This window comes from Phascolarctos cinereus, unplaced genomic scaffold (genome assembly GCF_003287225.1).
Source record: "Phascolarctos cinereus isolate Bilbo 61053 unplaced genomic scaffold, phaCin_HiC Scaffold_4;HRSCAF=312, whole genome shotgun sequence".
Classification (NCBI taxonomy): domain Eukaryota; kingdom Metazoa; phylum Chordata; class Mammalia; order Diprotodontia; family Phascolarctidae; genus Phascolarctos; species Phascolarctos cinereus.
Window position 1 is genome coordinate 374,504,146 of NW_027555847.1, and position 21,670 is coordinate 374,525,815.

Below are 21,670 nucleotides of genomic sequence, written 5' to 3' on the forward strand. Positions count from 1 at the left end.
TAAGACACAGTAAAGCCACATGTCTGACTTGCCTGGGGGATGGCTATCCATTTCCAGTCCCTTCTTCCCCCTCTCCCCCACTTTGGTAAGTGATTGTAAGAACTCTACTAGCTCTAATAACTTTTTTTTTAATAGCTAGTTAACTAACCTTCCTTTCCTTCCCTCTCCTTCACCAAGGTAGTAAAATAAATGAAATCAGCCTTCTTTATTACAAATCTAGCACAAATCAGAATCATGTAATGTTAATGCAGGAAGAAGGGGGAAGTCTTCGAGATCATCTAGACAAGTTCCTTTATTTTATAGACCAGAAAACCTGAGTCCCAGAGATAGAAAGTGACTTCCCTCAAGTCACAAGCTATTATAGTATCACATCTTGGCCAAGTTAATTAATTTCTATTACCTGTCCTGAGCTAGTGACTTCCTGAAAGGTTAACAGGGGCCTAGGAAGAGAAGCCAGAAGCATTTCTACTGATTCTGTTCTTGGCAAAGAAAACAAGTAAATGAAGGCTAGTCCAAGGTTTGATTATTGCATTGGGCCGTCACCTTTAAAGGCCTCAAATATTAAGTATTGTCTGTTCACCCAGTACTGTGGTTGGCATTATAGGGGCATACAAAAAGGCATAGGAAGGAAACATTTTTCTGATTTTTTTGGAACCATCTAAAACATGGATCTACTTTCCAGCCTTGGTAAGTAGAGTGTACTAATAAACATCGTAGAATCTGGTGATTGAGGACCTTGGAGACATCCCTTGCAAGTACCAGTCATTGGTACATTGATCATTGACAACTACAGAGTGTGTGGAGATTGGGCTGATTTCAGGTTAGCCCAGGATAGACCCCAAGTAGTTTTATTTTGTTATAGTTACATTTTTGCAGAGTGGAAAGGGGAAAAGATTGATTTTGGCAGTAGACAGTGGAGGGTCATTTCCTTCTTTGATTCCAAAAATCGTACTTACTTGGGTTGAACTTTTACAGTATAAACTGACATTCTTATAAACATAACCTGCTCTGGTCCTCAGATTCTGCCCCTGTAAAAGAAAAGGGGGTTGAGTTATATGATCTCTCTTCTAAGATTCCATATAAGAAAACAAACCTCACAACATGCCTTCCCACTTAGGGGCTTTCCCTGGACTCGTATACAATTCAACCCTGCCTGGGTTCTCCCCTCACACAGTAGTACTGAAGTATAGTGATAATTGGTGGTGATGACTCTTAATAGGGTCACAGCAAGATCAAAAGTGACATCTGAGTCCTTAAAGATTTCTGCCACATTTGGGCTAATTTTTGCATTGAGTTTATTTTATGGTAATATGGTGTAATGGAAAGAACCTATCTTCAGGAGAGGACCTGGATTTGAATCCTTGTTCTGATAGTTACCAGTTGGGTGATCTGATGACAAGTCACTTCACTTCAGGGCCTCACTTAATTTCTCCATTGTGGAATATGGACATCTATCGTAAAGGATTATTGGGGGGGGTGCATTTTGCAAGCTTTTAAAGTGCTATGAAAATAGGAATTATTATTATTCCTCTTTGGAAGTTGGTAGTTCTAATACAGGATAATAGGACTGTTTACATTTCATCTTGTCCAAATGTTCATTTTATAGATGTGCAGACTGAGATCAGAAGTGACATCTCAGAACTAGAATTTAGATCCCCTGAATCCAAATCCTATGCTCTTTACACTCTAATAAGCTTCCAACACCTTCTAATCCCCTCCCTGGTAAACATCATTCTTCCTTGGTGTAGTGTAATCCATAGGCACTGTCCTACCTGACTGGAAGCTTCTTGAGGGAAGGAGCCTTGTTGAATTCATTTTTGTGTTTTCCACCTTGAACTTAGTCACGTAGTGCTTTTCAGTGAAAGTTTAAAAGTAAAACATTCTAAATGTTTTTGGTTGGTTGGATGGCTGAGTGAATTTTTTTTTTTGGATGAAACAGAACAGCTCATTCCTAGACCATGTTAGATAACTCTTTGGAGGGAGCGGGGAGATACTAATCTTTGAGGTTTTATATGTGGTGCGGGTATTAAAGTAAGGGCAGAATAGTCACTAACTTAAGTGATTCCTGTGCATGTATGGTTAGGGAAACCCTGGAGCTGCTGTATTTCAGCATCAACTTGCAGGGTTGCATACAGCCTTGAAACTTTTTTTCATGCTTTTATACACTAATTGCCAAATTGGGGTGAGGGGTTGGAGTCTAATCTGACCCTTACAGTTACTCTTCCTGACTAAATGTTTCCTCTTTAACCTTCTATACCCTTTGGGGGGAATAGGACTTCTAAAGAAATATGGTGGTGATCATTATAATAAGGAAGGATTGCTGACTTGACTTTAGAGTTTTACATACACTGTCTCATAAGCAATTTAGTGGTCCTCTCACTCTCACACACTGCTCCATCCATTCTTGTTTCTCCTCTAGCCTGTCTCAGGTATTATCTTATATTCCTCCTCTCCCCTGATTTTGCATAATTTAACTCTTTCTAAAGCAGGAGTTCTTAACCTGGGGTCCATAGACACCAGCAAATACCATGGATAGATTGGGGGAGGCAGTTAAAAAAAACAACAACATTAATTTAAATTTATTTAAGCATCCATTTCAATTCCTCGTCTTACCTCCTACCACATAGAGAAAAAATACAGAGCCCCTGTATCACGTAAGTTCAGTCAAGCAAAATGTGTATTTTAATATAATTGGTTTCATTTGTAATCTTATATATTTTATTTTATGTATTTTAAAATCAATATTGTGAGGAAGAGTCCACCTACTTCATCAGAGTAACAAAGGAGACAGTGACACATTAAAGGGTTAAGAAACCCTGGTCTTTCAGTAGGCTGCATCTACTGCCCTTGAGGAGCAAAAGTATATACAGAGTGGACGATGAGGGGTAACAGAGGCCTGTGAACCCACACTTCCCCCCCCCATAGCCCTTTCCCATGCCCCCATGCCTTGGCATGAGGAGAGAGAACTCTGCCTGGACAACTTGGAGGATTTCCCTGCCTGACATCCCAGCTTCCATCTCACTGGCCCCTCTAGAGGAAGTTTGGTGGTGGGAGGGGCTGCTTTGCTAGCCTCATCCTCCTCCCCATCTTCCCCTCCTTACACCATCAAATAGAAAGGAAAAATTCCTCCCTTGCCTAAAATGTGGCCTTGAGGTCTGGTCACCCCATGTCATTGAACAGCCCCCAAGTGAGATTCATTCATGAACTTTTGGTCTTCTATAAAGGTCTGTTCATTCATGACCAGGGCAATTAAATAACTCTTTGTAAGTGGCAGCAAGAGACTTGCTACTTGTTAAGTGGTTGTTACTAATGCTAGTGCAAACACAGGTAAAATAGCCTTCCCCCTTCCCCCCTTCTTCCTTTCCTTGTAAAGGGGGATTTTATGTTTTAAGGGGGAGGGGGGAGGAGAGGAAAAACACCTTAAAGGAATTTCAGTCAGATTCAGCATTTTCCTGGGGTTGTTCCAAAAATTCCCTAAACCATAGTAAAATGAAAAATTGTTAGCAGGCATCTGATTGCTTTTTACAGCCCAGCTATTCTTTCCTGGTTTTAAAACAAACAAGTACAGTTTTAAAAACACCGCCACCACCACTTCTTTTATGGTAGGGAAAGGCCTAAGTTGAAAGAAATAATCAAATTGATCAGTTTGCCCTACTCTAAGTATCTAAAAGAGTAATAAAGGTAGTTTGTTGAATGGGGGTGAAGTGGTTGGCATTCCAGGTTACCAACCTGGTGCATTCTCCAGGGATGGATTACTGAAGCCCCCTCAGCAGATGCCCAGGGTGCATCTCATGACTTATGTATGAATCCTTAATTTGGGGGCACTCTCTGAAAGACAGTGCCAAGCATTTTATTTACACCTTCTCTGGGATCCTGCTTTTCAGGGCTGTTCGAACACTATGTTAATTCAACTATCAAGCGTGACTGAGAATCAAGCAAATTGTGGGAAATGCCATTCTAGCTAGAGGATTCACTACATGGGATCTGTATTGCATTTCCCCAAAGTTGTAAATTGTGGGAGAAATGTCAGTGCTGATACAAATAAGGGATTTTAGTGCCTAGAGTTCTTCACAGAGAAGCACATTTGGGCAGCACTGGGGAACATAGGAGTATAGGGCTGTATGGGATAGTCAAGTCACATTTGCTTCATTTGGATTTTTCCTGGGGGTGGGGAGAGGTTAGAGAAGAGAACCTTCTTTATCAAAATCCTGCTTTAATAGGTGAGAAGGAAGCACACTGCAGACAAAACCCCACTCCCCATTTTTTTTGCATGAAGGAGTAAGCTTTAAAGGCCTTTTGACTCAGCACACAGATAACCCACACTCTGCAGTTTATTTGGGCTAGGCTATTAACATAATCGGGAAACTTCCCTTTCCTGGGGTATGTCTGGCTGAAAATTGCAGGGTGGACCGGCTGGTCTACAAAGAAAATTCAGACTAAGATTGCAAGACTTCTCTCTGTCTCTGTCTCTTACTCATACACACACTCTTAAGTGGGAGGCAGAAAGTGTAATAGGCCATATAGAACTTTAGATAAAGGGTACCTGACAGACTGTTGGTGGAATGTAGTTGTTGGTCCCCTTCCCCTTTTAAAAATGGAAGCTGGTTTTCCTTTTTGGTGCACATCTTTCCCTCCCACCCCCCAACTCCCTAAACTTCCCTTGAGGTGGTTTCGGAGGACTAGGTTGGAGGTAATTTGATCCCTGGCTCTCCGTTCAGCCTGCCCCTCCACCTTCCTTGCCTTTCCCCCTTCTCCCTCCCTAGGCTTTTTACTTCCCTGCTGTTTATTTGGTGCCAGGTTTCAGTGGGACAGAAGTGTATGAAACAAAGTATTGTGGGGCTCAGAAAAGGGGAGGTTTCAAAGCGAACAACCTAAAAGGAGGCAGAATTCACCCTTCAAAAGGGGAAAACCGTTTTCTTCTGCATGCTGGCTATGTATTCTCTCCTAGTCACTTCTTCTCCACTCCTTTTCTAGTCTTCTCTCAATTTCCAGGCCTACGATTTAGGATTCCATCATTTTCACCCTCCAACTTTCTCTCTCTCTCTCACATCCTTTCTACTTCTCTCCAGAACTACCATGGATGGGCCCCAGTTCCCAGTCAGTGTCAGAGCTGGTTTTCTGAGGTGAAGTTCTTACATTTCAGAAGGCACCCCGCCCCACCCCAACCAGGGCTTCCAAGGGAAAACTAGTGTATGAATGTACAAGCTAGCAATATTTTTACTTATAACAGTTATTATCTGCTGCACAAGTGAATTCTGAGAATTCAGTAGTGGTTGATGTTTACTATCCTATTTGCCAGCCAGTGGATGCTCTTCAGGAATAAGTTAGTGTCCTGAGAATTCAGATACTGTGCTTATCCTTTTGTTGGGGGTGACTTGAGAGAGAGAGAGAGATACAGACAGACAGACCGACCATCCATATTTCCCTTTTGAGGTCTAGTGGAGTATATAAGCTAGCCTACCAACTTATTCATAAGGGACTGAAATCTAAGGCTAAATGTTGGTGCCTTTTTTTTTTTAAGTTCATAGACCTGAATAGTTCCCAGGTCTTAACATGTCTGTAAAAGTTGGAAGGAGGTGACTGGGCTGAACTGTGCTCCGATCTTTACCCTGCCGACAGCCGTCCTTTTCAAGGGGGGGAGTGGGCACCAGAACCCGCTCCCTTCTTTCCTTTCCCCCTGTCTGGTCTGGCTGATGATCAGTTGATCTCTCCCCCAGTTGCTTGAAAAGGCTGTAGGGAGGAGGGAGGGTTAAAGGAACAACCATTTCCCCCCTACTCTACACTTCTCCCCCCTCTTTCCCAATTTTTGTTAACAAATACAAAACTTCCGGTCCCCACCCTGCCTCCAAAAACCACAGCTATTCCTGCAGCTCAGGCAGATTTATAGTTTTCTGTCTGAACCTTACATTTATTACTTCAGCTCCAGGCATGAGGAGGAGAGGTAAATTACAGCTGTAGCCACCCCGGACGATTCCCCCCTTTTAATGTGCACAAACATCTATTTAAAGAAACATACACCCCAAACACCAAAAACCCTCCTGGACGGTTTGCTTTCTTAAAGAGGTCCAGGAAACTTTCTTCATGTCAGACCATGGGGCGGGACTTAGAGGAGGTGGAGGAAAGGAGCAAGGCATGGAGGGAGAGCAACCTATCACACTGTAATGTGGAAATGCTCCTCTTCTGGACCTTCCCATCATTCTCCCTACATAGGGGGATTTGTAGGACTTGAAGGCTAGTTTCTATGGCACATTCTTTCTTTGTGAGATGTAGGCTGGGCCTCGTGGACCGCAGGATACTATATTTCAGTCTCAATTAGTCCAGATTTAATTTAAAAAAAAATTTCCAGGATAGTTCTAGTGCCGTCTTTTGTGAACAACCACTGGTTTTCCACTTAGCATAGGATGTATATCTTAAGTTGTTTCTTTACTTGTGGGGCTAGATTTGTACTGGGCTGGCCACATACCATCATCTAACTCTTATGACTAAAGCATGCTCCTTGGTGAAACAGACATAGATGGCCAGTGCAGGGATACTGAAGAGTCAGTCAGTATGCTGTAGTGAATTAAGCACTAGATTGACTTACAAGACCTAGGTTCTAGTCTCGCATCTGACATTAACTTATTATCTATGTGTGATTCTGGAATAGGTGATTTCTTCTCTCTGAGTCTTAGCTCCCTTATTGGTAAGTCGAGGAGATTGTACTAGATGAATTCTAATATCCTAGCTCTTCTACTTCTTAGCTATGTGACCTTGAGCAAATTACTTAGCTTCTCTATACTTTGCCTCAGTTTCCTTATTTGTAAAGTGGACTAGATAACCTCTGTGGTTCTATCTGTGCCTGAGATTCAGTTAGATTAAAACAAAAAGTCCCTTGTGGCTGAATTTTGCAAACGATACCTCTTGGTCTCATTAGCACTGTGTCCTGACCAGCCATATAGTTATATGATTAGGCTGCTGGGCAATCTCCTGGCTTATATTTGGGTTTAGACCCAGATATTACTATATCTCTTGAAGGAATTAGAATGTACCCAAGGTTGTATGCCTGTCCAGGGCTCAAGTGATGCCCCTTTATTGGCTGGGGTGGGGGGAGGCTGTGTGAATTGATGCCTCAGCAAGACCCTACGTGTAAAGGGTAGGGACATTCAAAGGTTGGATTGCATTCTGCTCATCAGTCCTAAGAGTCTGAGATCAGTTGGGGGGGGGACTTGTCTCCCACCCATCTGGAGGTTTCTACTGGGGATGTTTGTGTCTAGCTTTCTCCCCAGGGATCTGGAGTCAACTTTTGGAGGTCTTCATCAGGAAAAGGATGGAGACTGACTTAGATGAGCTGCTGTTGCTTCCTTTTCCATGACTGAGTATAGTCTCACAAGGAACTAGGGAGAAATGAGGTAGATAGCAAGGAGTGAATGAGTTACTTTTGTGTACATGTATCTCAAAGTCCTTGAGGGTTTCCCTATTAAAGAAGGTCATCCCATGAAGAATATAAGCTTCCTGAAGGCAGGGACCATTTTTTTCTTTCGTGTTTACAGTGTCAGTCATGATGAGTAACACTGCTCAGCAATAGAGATATAAAGGCAAAAACACTGGCCCTAGCCCCTCAAGGAGCTCACATCCTAATGGGGGAAATACCCTGCCCACTCAAAAAAAAAAGTACATATAGCTCACATACAGCGTGAGCATCAGGCACTTAATTCAGTAATTGCTTATCGAATCCAAGTCAGCTGAGTCGGATCATGAAAAAGTGTCAGAGCTAAATGCTCAGTCAAGAATGATTTGGAGAAACTGTTGCCCATGGATTATCCTGAGATATAAAGTCACAGTTAAATGTTTGTGCTTTTGATTTGAAAAGGCCCAAAGCTAGCCACTTCTGACAGTTCTGATTCTTTTTTCCTTATCTAGATTCCCAACTTCTTCAGGAGCCTGGGGATCAGTCACACTGGTGCGTGGTAGCATATTGGGAGGAGAAAACAAGAGTGGGTCGGCTCTACTCTGTCCAAGAGCCCTCCTTGGACATCTTCTACGATCTACCTCAGGGGAATGGCTTTTGCCTCGGACAGCTCAATTCGGACAACAAGAGTCAGCTGGTACAGAAAGTCCGTAGCAAAATTGGCTGCGGCATCCAGTTGACTAGAGAAGTAGACGGCGTATGGGTGTATAACCGTAGTAGTTACCCCATCTTTATCAAGTCGGCCACACTGGATAACCCCGACTCCAGGACGTTGTTGGTGCACAAGGTGTTCCCGGGTTTTTCCATCAAGGCATTTGACTATGAGAAAGCATACAGTTTGCAGCGGCCCAACGACCATGAGTTCATGCAGCAGCCATGGACGGGCTTCACCGTGCAGATCAGCTTCGTGAAAGGCTGGGGCCAGTGTTACACAAGGCAGTTTATCAGCAGCTGCCCATGCTGGTTGGAGGTCATATTCAACAACCGATAACGCAACAGGAACCGGAGGGGACTAGATGATGTTTAAAACTACTTTGCTGCTAATATTTTCCTTCTGAGTGCTTGCTTTTCATGTAAACTCTTTGGTTGTTTTATTTTTTAATTGTTGTTTATGGTTTTCTGTTTGTTTTGTTCTCGAGAAATAGCTTATGGAAAGAATTATTTGGTTTTGGCGGGGAGGGAAATAGGATGGGGAGGGCTACCTGGTAAGTTGAGAATTTAAAAGCGGAGTAAAAACCAACAGCACCAAATGAAATGACCAATGAGTCAGAAGAGAAGAGGGGAGTCACTTTCCCTGTCCCAAGTCACCATTTCACTTGTCCAGTCTATATGGCCAAGAGGGGGACAATTATGCCAGGGGAGAACATGGACACTTTGTGATACAGATGGAGGGTATTTCTCTTAAGAATGAGCTTCAGTAAGAAGCCTATAGCCACAATAGCTCTTTAGCCCTTTGGAAATGCTTGAGGGGTCGGGATGTTAGTGCCCTATTAGGTTCTATTGGTTGGTTAGGTGTTCCCATATAATAAGGCCACCTCCATGATAGAGCCCCCTTGACCTGGCCCCTCCCCAGGTACTTTTCCCCCCTTTATTATTAAGCTTGGAATAGAAGGCCAAGGGCCCACGCACACACAGGTCTCTTGGAAACAAACAGCAAGATTCTGAACGAGAACCAAGACTCTCACCCTGGTCATCCCAACCTTTTGCCACCCTCACTGCTGCCATAATTGTTTTTTTTCTTTTTTTTCCCCTCTTTTTTGGACATCTTGGTTTTTCGGTGAGTTTGACTTCCCTGAAATATTGCTTATAAAGTGCCCGCTTTCCCAAGGCTGCTGTTCCTACCACAGGAAAAAACTGACTTGGCCTCTCTCCTCCTCAAAACCACACTGTTTAGACCAGTGAGTTGGGGAGGAGAGGGAAAGAGAAGCTTCCTAAGTGGGAAGGAATGGAATGGAAGCTATACCCCCTGCTTCACCACACCCTCTCCCCTTCCACTATCTCCTTGATGGTCCATCTTAACCCAAAGCCGGTTATCAAGGTACCACTTGTGTCCCAGAATACTGTGTTTTCATTTCTTCTACAACTCATACACTTGTATGATACTTTTACACTGTTCTTAGCTCAATGAGCATGTTTAGACCTTAACATAAGCTATTTTTCTAACTACAAAGGTTTAAATGAACAAGAGAAGCATTCTCATTGGAACTTTAGCATTGTAGTGCTTGGTGAGAGAGAAAGGACTCCTGAAAAAAACTGAGATTTATTAAAGAAAAAATGTATTTTATGTTATATATAAATATATTATTACTTGTAAATACAAAGACGTTTTATAAGCATCATTATTTATGTATTGTGCAATGTGTATAAACAAGAAAAATAAAGAAAGATGCACTTTGCTTTAATATAAATGCAAATAACAAATGCCAAATTAAAAAAAGATAAACACGAGATTGGTGTTTTTTCTATGGGTGTTATCACCTAGCTGAATGTTTTTCTAAAGGAGTTTATGTTCCATTAAACAATTTTTAAAATGTACACTTGACTTGCTGTTGTGCACCAGCTTCTCTTTCGTTGATTAGGGTTAAGGTGGATCAGAGGCTCCAAACTGGGTAGCATGGAGGACCAGAGAGGGGTGGGGCATTAAAACCGCTTGGAGCAGGGCACGGTGGGGTGGGGTGGCTCATCCTCCAAAGGCTGAGGAATACAGTTCTTGACCTTCTCAGGTAAAGTAGAAAGCTATGCGCAACAGACCTATTTAAAGCACCAAGCCCATCAGATATCTAGGCATAGAAATAAGCAGCTTGAAATTCTAACCTGGGCCAAATTTGTGGAAATCCCCTGTTATGTGACAAACTGAGGTGATTTGTGGAATAATTAATGAGCTGGAGGGAAAAGATATTTAAATCTACCCTATGAATTAATGGGGGAGGATGATGTGTGATTTCATTTGATTTGGGTTAAATCCCTGAAGCTGATATAGCTGTTTCGTTGTTGCTACCCTAGCTTTTCTGACCCCTAACTAGATGTCCCCATGAGACTGTCCTTGGCACTCTTCTCCATCCACTCATTGCATAATTTAATTGGCTTTGATGATCTCTTCAGATGACTCTCAGATTCATCATTTCCAACCCTAGTACTCTTTCTCAGACCTGAGATCCCTAGCTGCCTGCTGGGTATGTCTGCCAGTCTGTCTTACTGGCAAGTCCAACTCACATGCCTAAAACCAGACTCATCTCCCACTATAGTTCTCTCCCCTAGTGTGCTTTGCTATTGGTAGGTATCATCCTATTCAGTCACTTCAGCTTGAAAAAATCACAGTTGCCTCCTTTCACCTTCAGGTGTAATCACTTGCAAATCCTGTCATTTCAAGTACTGCTATGTCTCTCCCATTCTTCCTTCTACTCAAACAGCCTCCTGAAAGTTTCTTGTCTGGTCTTCCCAAGTCTGAGCAAAACATTTGATGATTTCCTATTGCCTTTAGGATAAAGTACTGTCATTTAAGGTTCTCCACCATCTGGCTCTCCCCGGCTTTATTTCCCATTACTCTCCTTCACACAGTTAAATCCCCAGCCAAACTGGAACACTGACCATAACCTTTATGTCAGGTACAGCTATCCGAAGACTGTAGGAAGAGTGGGAAGGGACTCATACCCGAACAAGAATTCTCTCGATATGCCTGACAAGTTGTCTAATTGTTACTTGATGACTGGGAAGATCTTGGAGCACAATGTGGGGATGTAAAAAGCATTCTATATTTGGAGTCCTGGATCCTGAGTTCCTGTTTCCACTTCTCGTCTTTCTAATGGGCAGATCATTTGAGTTCTCTTGGCCTCAGTTTCACCATTCAGAGTGAAGAGGATAGACTGGATGGCCTCTCAGGATCTTTTCTACTCTAGAACTATCAACCTATGAACTCCTGAAAGGGGTAGCTTGCTTCTTTACCAGTCAACCCTTTCTACTTTTGGATAGCCAATTGTTGGAAAAGGTCTCCTTGTATCAAACCATCCACATATTTTGTTCCTAATCTGGCTAACTGGGACCCAACAGAACAATTTAAACCTTCCACTTGACAGACCTTCAAGTACTAGAAGATGGCCATCATTTCTCACCCTCACCCCCAAATAAGTCTTCTTTTCTAGGCTAAAAATCCTCAGTTCCTTTAACTGACATGAACTCAAATCCCTTCACCATCCTAACTTGTCAATGTCCTTAAAACGTAGGGAGTTCTTTGAACTTAACATAATACTCCAGATGTGGAATCACCAGGGCAAAGGTCAGGGGCAATATCACCTCCCAGGCCTGGTTACCATGCTTCTCTTCAGTAGTATAGGCCAAGGTCTCCCACTGCATCTGGGGCCATCTCCAGTCATCCTGATCTATGTCTTGCTGCTGGACCCAGATGGCTCTGGAGAAAAGAGTGAGGCTGGTGACTTTGCATAGCCCCCCTACCTCACTTAAATCCAGTTCACTTCCAAGTCAAGACATCACCTTCCTGATGTTAGTGGTCCTCTTTGATTCAGAATGGAGGACAAACAATAATACTGGTATTGAAGATTGCATTAGCTTTCTACCTATTCCACTGTTGACTCAAATTGAGTTTGTAATCCACTAAAACCCCAGGGTTTTTTTTTGTCAAGACAAAGTGTACCAATGTCTTCTCTTATGGCACATGTGTAGTTTACTTTTTGAGCCTAACCCCCGTGTCTAGCTTTTAGGTGAGATCTTTCTGAATCCTGCCCTCTGGAGTGCTCCTCCCCCCCTCCCCCAGCTGCAAATTTGATAAGCAGGCCACCTTATACCTTTATCTAAGGGATTACAAATAAAGGGAAGAGAGGTTATTAGGTAGAGGAAAAGAGAAACAAAAAGGAGGAAGGAAAAAGAGAGAAAAGTTTGCTGAGTGAGGTCAAATAGAAGTATATATTTAAGGCACAGAATCGGATTGTTGCTTGGAAAAAAGCTGATTTGGATTTAACCTGCTGTTTCCTTTGATACCCATGATGATTAGGTCTAAGATGCCTAATTTTTTTCTATTGATACTTATATAGTGCTACAGGAAAGATCAGAGAGAGCAGATAGGATTTTACATCCTGAAAGGGCTGCCTTTAGAGAAGCAGTATGATGTGGCAGGTAGAGTGTTGGATTTGGAGTTAGGAATACCAGATTTCAAATCCTGTCTTAAACACTAGCTGTGTGACCTTGGGTAAATCACTTAAACTTTCTGAACCTCAGTTTCTTCATCTGTAAAAAGAGGCTAATGACATCACCTACCTTCATTCCACATTCAATAAACATTTGTTAAGCACCTATGATGTTCTAGGTGCTACATCGTGTCAGGAACTAGAGATACAAAATTTAAAAATGAAACAACCTTCAAAGAGCTTAATTTCCGTGGACAGGGAAGAATGTGTAACACAAAGTAACCACACAATAGATCCAGAACCAGTCATTCTTGAGAGACAGGGCACTAGCAACCAGGGAAAAGAATAGACTTCCTGTAGGTGGTGGAACTTGAGGGTTAAAAGGAGTCAGAGATTCTGACACTATGGCAGGATCAGGAACGTATATACCTCAGAGGGATGCTGCAAAGAGCAAATGAAATTTTATAAGTATGAATACAAAGGGCTTTTTATATGTGTGTATTTTGTATATAGATAATGTGTATGTGTGCATATGCACGTGTATGTGTACGAATAGATGTATGTGTATATGTATATGTGTATATATGCAGATGTTAATATATATGCACATATGGGTATGTGTGTGTGTGTGTGTGTGTGTGTGTGTGTATAGCTTTGCAAAGCTTAAAGGATTCTATGAATGTCAATTGTTATTAGGGAATAAAGGGATACTTAAAGCTTTCTATTAGGGGAGAAGGTTGGAACATCAGCCTAAAAGGTATTCTGGTTGTAGGGCATAAGGAGACAAGGAGAAGCACATGTAAAAGCAGAATCAGAAGAACCATGAAATGCAGAAGGTGCAAGGAATCTGTGGTCCACAGCTAGAAACCAGTTTTCTGATCTGTTAACTGCAAAAGGCATACAGCACAGTCACACAGTATCTTAGCCTATGTTGAAAAGAAAAGAAGTTTTACTGAAGAATCTCAGTTCCCTGATCCTTAGAAACAGGCTCATTTTAGGGTATGATGCTGATCCAGGCTAGACTTACTGAGAACTCTCAAGGTTGGAGGGAGGGACACTTTGGGGCACTCTATCTACAGGGCTGGAGCTGGAATTAGAGGACCTGCATTCAAGTCCTGGCTCTGTTATTTACGCCTGTGTGACTTTAGACAATTCACTTAACATCTATGGACTTTGATTTCTTATTTTTCAAATGGGGGTCAATTTGTATAATCTGTCTCTATTTTATGCTGTTGCTTAGTCATTTCAGTCGTATCCAACTCTTCATTACCCCATTTGGGGTTTTCTTGGCAAAGATACTGAAGTGGTTTCCATTTCCTTTTACAGATGAGGAAACTGAGGCAAACAGATGTAAGTGATTTGCCCAGGGTCACACAGCTAGTGAGTGTCTGAGTCCAGATTTGAACTTACAAAGATGAGTCTTCCTGACTCTTGGCCAGGCATTCAATTCACTATGCCCATCTAGCTGCTCCAAAATTAAAAGTAGGAATCCACCTAGCTGCCCCCTGTATTTTATAGTCTTAGAAATTTGCCTGGAGACACTGAGAATGTTAAGGGAGTCAGGATCTGAACCCAGGGCTCTCTGACTGTCCACTCAATTCCACTTCTTCTCTGTGCCTATTTTCATTATCTGCAAATTGGGAGTAATTATATTTTTATTACCTATCTCAATGATGAGGAGAAAATGCTTAAAAGACGTTAAAGCACCATGTGAATGTGAATATTTGTGCCTTCAAGTCTCAGCCCAGGTTGTCAACACTTTATAAAACTTGGTTTGGTCCCCAAAGCTGCTAATCTCTCCTTCCTCAAAAGTTCTTAGAGGAAGAGCGCTCCTATCACATTCTAACTTTAATCACCTTTGATTTGTATAGACATCGTATTCCCTGTTCCCCCCCCCCCAGTAAATTGTAAGCTTTTCCAGGGCAGCCGCAGCAACATTCCTTTTTTTTTTTTCATTTTTGTATATTTAGCACTCAGCAGGGTGCTTTGCATATAGTAATAACTCATATTTCTATAACACTTTTATCATTACAAAGCATTTTCCTCACAACAACCTTGTGAAATTGGTAGTTTAGCTATTATTATCCCCATTTTGCAATCAAGGAGCCTGACTTGAAAGACTAAGTGATTTGTTGAAGATCGTGAAACCAATAATTGCCAGAGCTTGGCTTTGAACCCAACCCTTGGATCTCTTCTGGATCCAAGCCAATAGACTTTCTTATTTCTCAAAATTTTATTCCTTAATTATAAAGCATCATCATTATTTTAACCAATAAGTAATAATCAGAGTAAAAGTACTTTTCTTTTTTTTTACTTTATCTTTTTGTTTTTTTAAAAAATTTTAATTTTTTTAGTTTTTTTCCATATGCTTTTGAGTTGAAAATTTTTCTCCCTTTTTCTCCCCCCACCCTCCCCAAGATGGCGCACAATCTGACATAGGCTTTACATTTACATACCCATTAAACATATTTACACATTAGTGAAGTTGTCAGTAAAAATTAAAACCAATAGGAGGAACCATCAGGAAGATGAAACAAAACTCAACAGAAGGTAAAAATAAGTGATAGCGATTCGACTTCCATAGCTCTTTCTTTGGATGTGGACAGCATTTTCCATCCCGAGGCCTCTGGACATGTCTTAGATCCTCCTAAAGCTGAGAAGGGTTCAGTTTAACAGTCTTAGTCATTGCATAATGTGGCTGCTATTGTGTACAAAGTCCTCTTGGTTCTGCTCACTTCACTCAGCATCAGACCATATAAGTCTTTCCAGGTTTTTCTGAAGTCAGCCTGTTCATCATTTCTTATAGCACAATAGTATTCCATTACATTCATATACCACAACTTGCTCAGCCATTCCCCAATTGATGGGCATCCTCTCAATTTCCAATTCTTTGCCACCACAAAAAGAGCTGCTATGTATATTTTTGTACATGTGGGTCCTTTTCCCATTTGTTTGATCTCTTTGGGATATAGCCCTAGAAGTGCTATTGCTGGATCAAGGGGTATGCACATTTTTGTAGCCCTTTGGGCATAGTTCCAAATTGTTCTCCAAAATGGTTGGATCATTTCACAACTCCACCAACAATGTATTAGCGTTCCAATTTTCCCACATCTTCTCCAACATTTATCATTTTCCTGTTTTGTCATGTTGGCCAATCTGATAGGTGTGATGTGGTCCCTCAGAGTTGTTTTGATTTGCATTTCTCTAATCAATAACGATTTAGAGCACTTTTTCATATGAAAAGTCATTTTCTTTTTAAAAAAATCAATCAACAAACATTTATTATTAAGTACCTGTGATACTCCAGGAACTGGCTAAGAGACTTTTAATAAATCCTTTTTGATTCCTTCCAATTTAAATGGAATACTAAAGGACTGAAGGCCATTAGTCAATGTTTATTGATTAATTGTTTATTGACTGATTGATCAGGGAAGAAAAACTTCAGGTTTGGAGACAAGGGTATCAGAAAGCATGAATAATATGACTTAGACTGATTGCTAAGGAGTTCACAGTGGGATGGATGATGAGAGACCTGAATCTAAATCTAAATGTTCTAGTAATGGCAAAGAATCTTCTAAAGGGTCGGAAGGGACCCAAGAGGCCATTTTGTTTAGCCCTTCTAATGCAAGAATCCTCTCTACAATACTAGAACAGTCCTCTACTTGAACATTTCTAGTGATAGAGAGCTTCTGACCTTGTGAGGCAGCTGATACCATTGTTGGGCAGCTCCAATTGTTATCAAATTTACCAAACCAAAATCTACCTGCCATTAGCCTTGGTTACTCCTTAGTCGAATCCTATTTTGGCTCTTTGGACATTTTGCAAACATAATAAAAAATTCTGTGTCTCAATTTGCCTCAAGCAGTAAGGTCTCAGGGAAGGTGTCCCCAACTCTGATTTGGAAAATATCTTTAATAATCCATCTCCTTTTATAGAGTGGACTCTGGTGGACGGGGGGGGGCTTGAGCGTGTGTGTGTGTGTGTGTGTGTGTGTGTGTGTGTGTAAAAAGAGAGAAAGATAGACCTATGATTTCACTAGCTACATGATATAGTGGACAATGGACAGGCCATAGAGTCAGGGAGACCTGAATTCTGGTCTTCCTTCTGACCCAAAGTAGCTATGTAGACAAATGACTTAACTTCTTGGAACCTTAGGCAATTCTCTAACACAAGTCACAGAAAATTTGCTGATCTGAATCGGTAGAAGGAGTTTCCATACCAAGAGATCCCCACACCTATGAAATCACAGCAATATCAATAAGACAAGAAAAAGAAATTAGTAAGCATTGGTAAAGAGGAACAAACATGACCTATTTACAGATGCAATGGTTTATTTAGAAAATGCTAGATAATGACCAAAAAAATAACTTATACAATTAATGACTTTGGTAAAGTAGTAAGATACAAAACAAATATACCAAAATAATTAGGAGGGATAGAAAGCAATTTACCATTTTAAAAAGCAAGAAAATATATTAATTATATTGGAGTTAATTTAGTAAGATACACAGAGGTCTTACTAGAATAGAATAGAATAGAAGCTCTTTGAAAGCAGATACTGTTTTGTTTCTTTCTATAATCATTCAGAACATAAATAAATGAACAGAAGCAATCACAATATCAATTGATTAGAGAAATGAAAGATGATTTTAAAAAGTCTACTGATATTCAATGTTTGTGATACCATTCCAATATAATAATAATAATTTCATCCAGATTTATCAGTTTTACAAATTTAACACTATACTAAACAATTTTTTTTCAAGGGAGTTGTTTGTATATCAAACAGACATGAGATCTCATCAATATGGAATTTTTCTCTGATGGTGTAGATTAAAGCCCACCCATGCATGACCATTCTGTGGAACTCTGGCTTGTATCCTTTGGTATGCTCACTGGAAGGCCTCTAGTACTTCCTCCATTTCACCTGACGTCATTTGAGTACCAGTGCAACAGATAATAATAAAATTAATTTAGAGGAATTTAAAGATATCAGGAATCAACGATATCTAGGGGAATTGAAAAAATAGGAATAAGTACATTGTGGTGTCATCAGATCTCAAATTATAGTAGAAATCTATAATTATAAAATAATATAAAATAGATTAGGTAAAAAAACAAACTTAAAGACAAATGACTACATGCAGCCTAGATCTCACTTAGCTCGAGGACCTGAAGAACTAGTGGAAAATTCTTTCTTCAGCAATAATTATTGATTAGAGAGATGCAAATTGAAACAACCTTGAGATATCATTTTACACCTATCAGATTGGCTAAAATGATTGAAAGGGGCAGTGATGAATTATGAAGGGGATGTGGAAAAATTGGGATACGAATTCATTGTTGGTGGAATTGGTAGAATTGATCAAGCCATTTTGGAGAGCAATACGGAATTATGTCCAAAGAGTTATCAAGCTGCCTATCTTTGATTCAGCAATGCTACTACTAGGTCTATTTCCAAAGATGATTAGGGAAAAAGGAAAAGGGCCTATATGTTCTAAAATGTTTGTAGCAGCTCTCTTTGTGGTGGCAAAGAACTGGAAATTGCAGGGATGCCCATCAGTTGAGGAATGAACCAAGTGGTATAAGATTGTGATGAATACTACTGGGCTATAAGAAATGATGAGTTTGATGATCTTAGTAAAATACGGATAGACTTGCACAAAATAATGAAGAGCAAAATGAGCAGGACCAAGTGAACAGTGTATACAGTAACAGCAATATTCTTTTAAGAAGAACTTTGAGCAAATAAGCCATTTTGACTATTATAACTATCCAAATTAACTACAAAGGACTTATGAAGGAAAATGTTATCTGTATCCAGAGGAAGAACTGACAAATGGAAGTATGTATAGAATGATTTTACATATATATATATATATATATATATATATATATATATAGTTTAATGGTAGCCATCTCTGGGGTGAAGGTGAGGGAATGGAAGAAAAAAAGAAATTTATATGATAATTTTAATATATATTTAAGAGGAATAGCAAGCTATACACAATAGATTTGCAGTTTTATGTGCAATCATCTTTTTATTACAATATGCTGTGGAAATACTGGCTTTATTCCATAAATTAAAAATAAAATAAACAAAAATTTTTTAAAATTGCTGGGGAATCTGCATTACAGTTTGACAGAAAAGAAATTTAAATCAGCAGCTTAACTATATCATGTGCCGTAATAATAAACTCCAAATATTTAAACAAGCGCTTACACATGAAAAGTTCTACCCTGAAAAACTTAGAAGAGAATGGAATGCTATAATTCTCATAACTTTGAATAGAGGATGAATTTGTAACCAGTCATGACATAAAGAATATTATAAAAGACAACACTGATTGCTATTATTAAAAGCAAAAACAAAAACCTTTTGGACAAATACAGCTAGAATATGAAGAAAAGATACAGACTAGGAGAAAAAGACTTTGTATAAAATATCCCTATTAATGTGTGACGTGCAAAATCTATAGGGAAATGACATTCATTTGTAAGATTAAGAGCCATTACCCAACAGATAAGTAGTCAAATGATATGAACTAACATTTATCAAAAGAAAAAACACAGATTTTAAAAATGTCCTTATTAATTTATTTTGATTTATCAACAATCACTTTCATAAGCTTTTGAGTTTAAAATTTTCCTCCCCTTTCCTTCCCTCCTCTTTCCCCAAGATGGTGCGCAATCTGACATAGGCTTTACATATAGATTCCTGTTAAACATATTTTCATATTAGTCATGTTGTAAAAAGAATTAGAACCAATAGGAGGAACCACAAGAAAGAGAAAACAAAACAAAACAGAAGGAAAAAAAAGAGCAAATAGTACTTCCTCTGGATGTGGACAGCATTTTCCATCGAGACTTTTGGAGATGTCTTGGATCCTTGCCTTGCTGAGAAGGGCTAAGTCTATCAAAGTTAGTCATCACACAATGTGGCCATTACTGAAAAACACAGATTTTTAACAGCTATCTTAAAAAGTACTCCAAATTGCTAATTATCAGAGAAATGCAAATGAAAATAACTCTAAAGTATCTTTTCATAGTCATCAAATTGCTGAAGGTGTAAAAACTCTAATATGGCAAAATAGATACAAGATTGCATGGGTGACAAAGATTGTTTGTGCTCTTTTACCTAGTAATTCCGGTACTGGCTTTCTTTATTAAGGAGATAAATAACAACAAGAAACCTATTCTGTGAAAATACTGATAGCAGCATTATTTGTAACAGCTAGGAATTTGAAGGAAAACATGTATCAAAGGATTGGGAAATGGCTGACCAAATTGTGGTATAGGAAAAAAATGTTATATTATTGTGCAATGACAAATGCTGAATATAAAGAATTCAAAGAAATATGAGAATATGCAAATGAATACACATCTGAATAGATGTAGAGTAAACAAAGTAGAACTAAAAGAACAATTTATATAATTACTATAACTATATAAATGAAAATAACTTTAAATGGCAACCAAATAGATAAAAAACATTGGTATTAATGTTTAAGGCACACATCCACTCTTTCTTTTCTTTTCTTTTTCCTCCTGGGAATGTTTTTAAAAATACATCTTATTGAAGTCTTTTATCTTTATATCATAATTTTTGCCCACTCTCTCCAAACCTGATTGAATCCTCCCTTTAAACTAAGGGAATCAATTCAGCAAAAAACATCACAAGTAGAAACCTTGCCTCACAATACATGTAATATTCTGTTCTAGTAGTCCCTTCATTTCTCTGCTATGAAGAAGGAAATATGTTTCATTTTGCCTTCTCTGGAACTTCCAGAGTTCAACTTCTTTTCAGTGATTTTTTTTCTGATTATGTTTATGATCATTGTGTATGCTGATTGTTTTGTTTCTGCATACTTTGTTTTGTATCAGTTCATATAAATCTCCCTATGTTTCTCTGAATTCCTTAGTCATCATTTCTTACTATATAATAAAACTCCATTACATTCATATTGCATATTTTTTCAGCCATTTCCTAATCAATGAACTACTTTGTTTCTTTTTGTTTTTTTTTTACTACCTTCAGAGTGCTGCTATGAATATTTTGATATAGATTAGAGCTTCCTTTCTGTCTTTGATTTCTTTAAGATAAGTATGTAGTAGTGGTATGACTGGGTCAAATGTGATGTACTATTTGAGTCACTTCTCTCTTCCCTTTCTTTTAGTAAATGGAAAACCACTAAAGTGTAAGGTTCTTAGGATCACAGATTTAAAGCTGGTTTCGCTCTGTGGAAGGGATCTCAAATGTCCAAACCCTTAATTTGATGTCTGAGCAGTCTGAGAATCAGGGAAGTTAAATGAATAAAGTAAACAAACATTTATTAAATGCTTACTATGTGCCAGGCACTGTGGTAAGCAAGTACAAAGGTAGTGATTGGTAGTCAGTTTCCAAATCTAGGTCCCCAACCCAAAATATAACACTCTTCCCACCCTGCCATGAATGTACTGTCACTACAAATCACTCTTTTATGTTGTTAAAGATAACTGGGGGATTTCATATTGTGGGAATTTAATCATGAGTATTTGGACGCTTTGTATGATATGTTTGAACAAAATTTATCAACCTAAAAAAATTAGATAGAAAAGATTTGGGGGTAACTTAGGTGCTATGGATGGCTGAAGGAAAATTTTCTTCAAGGAAAGCTATCTTTCAAACTATGGTTTGGCTATACCCATCTCTTTGCTCTCATTGTATATGGGAAAGAATGCTAGATTTGGAGGCAAAAAGACCTGGGTTAAAAGCGTTGTCATTAGGGTCACAGATAATTAATGTTGAGCGTCAGGAAGAGGAGAAAAGAGGCAAGTAATTAGAGTAACTGGCTAAATCCTCCTATGCCATTATGTTTCTGCTCAAGACCACCTCAAAGAGGACAGAAAGCAGAGGCCAATTTCTGTTTGCATTAGGGCTTTATAGGAATCTATTAATTGCCTATCAAAGGCAGCTGAGCAAACTAGCATTCATATGAGAACAGGCAATTCAGCCAAGGGAACTATCCATACAAATCAAAGAGCTCTAAGGTTCTTGGTTACTACAAGTATGGAGGGCAAGGAGAATTTTGTAGTGACCTGCAGG

At 39.5% G+C, this 21,670-nt stretch overlaps 1 protein-coding gene across 2 annotated transcripts in view; it reads left to right on the forward strand.

The window, feature by feature from the left end:
* Positions 1-9,982, forward strand: part of SMAD7 (SMAD family member 7) — a 35,221-nt gene extending 25,239 nt beyond the window's left edge. For both annotated transcript variants that reach the window (XM_020985813.2, XM_078153264.1), the window contains exon 4: positions 7,900-9,982. In XM_020985813.2, coding sequence (XP_020841472.1) covers positions 7,900-8,438 — 539 coding nt within the window. In that variant the 3' untranslated portion in view covers positions 8,439-9,982. The remainder of the gene's footprint in view (positions 1-7,899) is intronic.
* Positions 9,983-21,670: the final 11,688 nt, after the last annotated feature.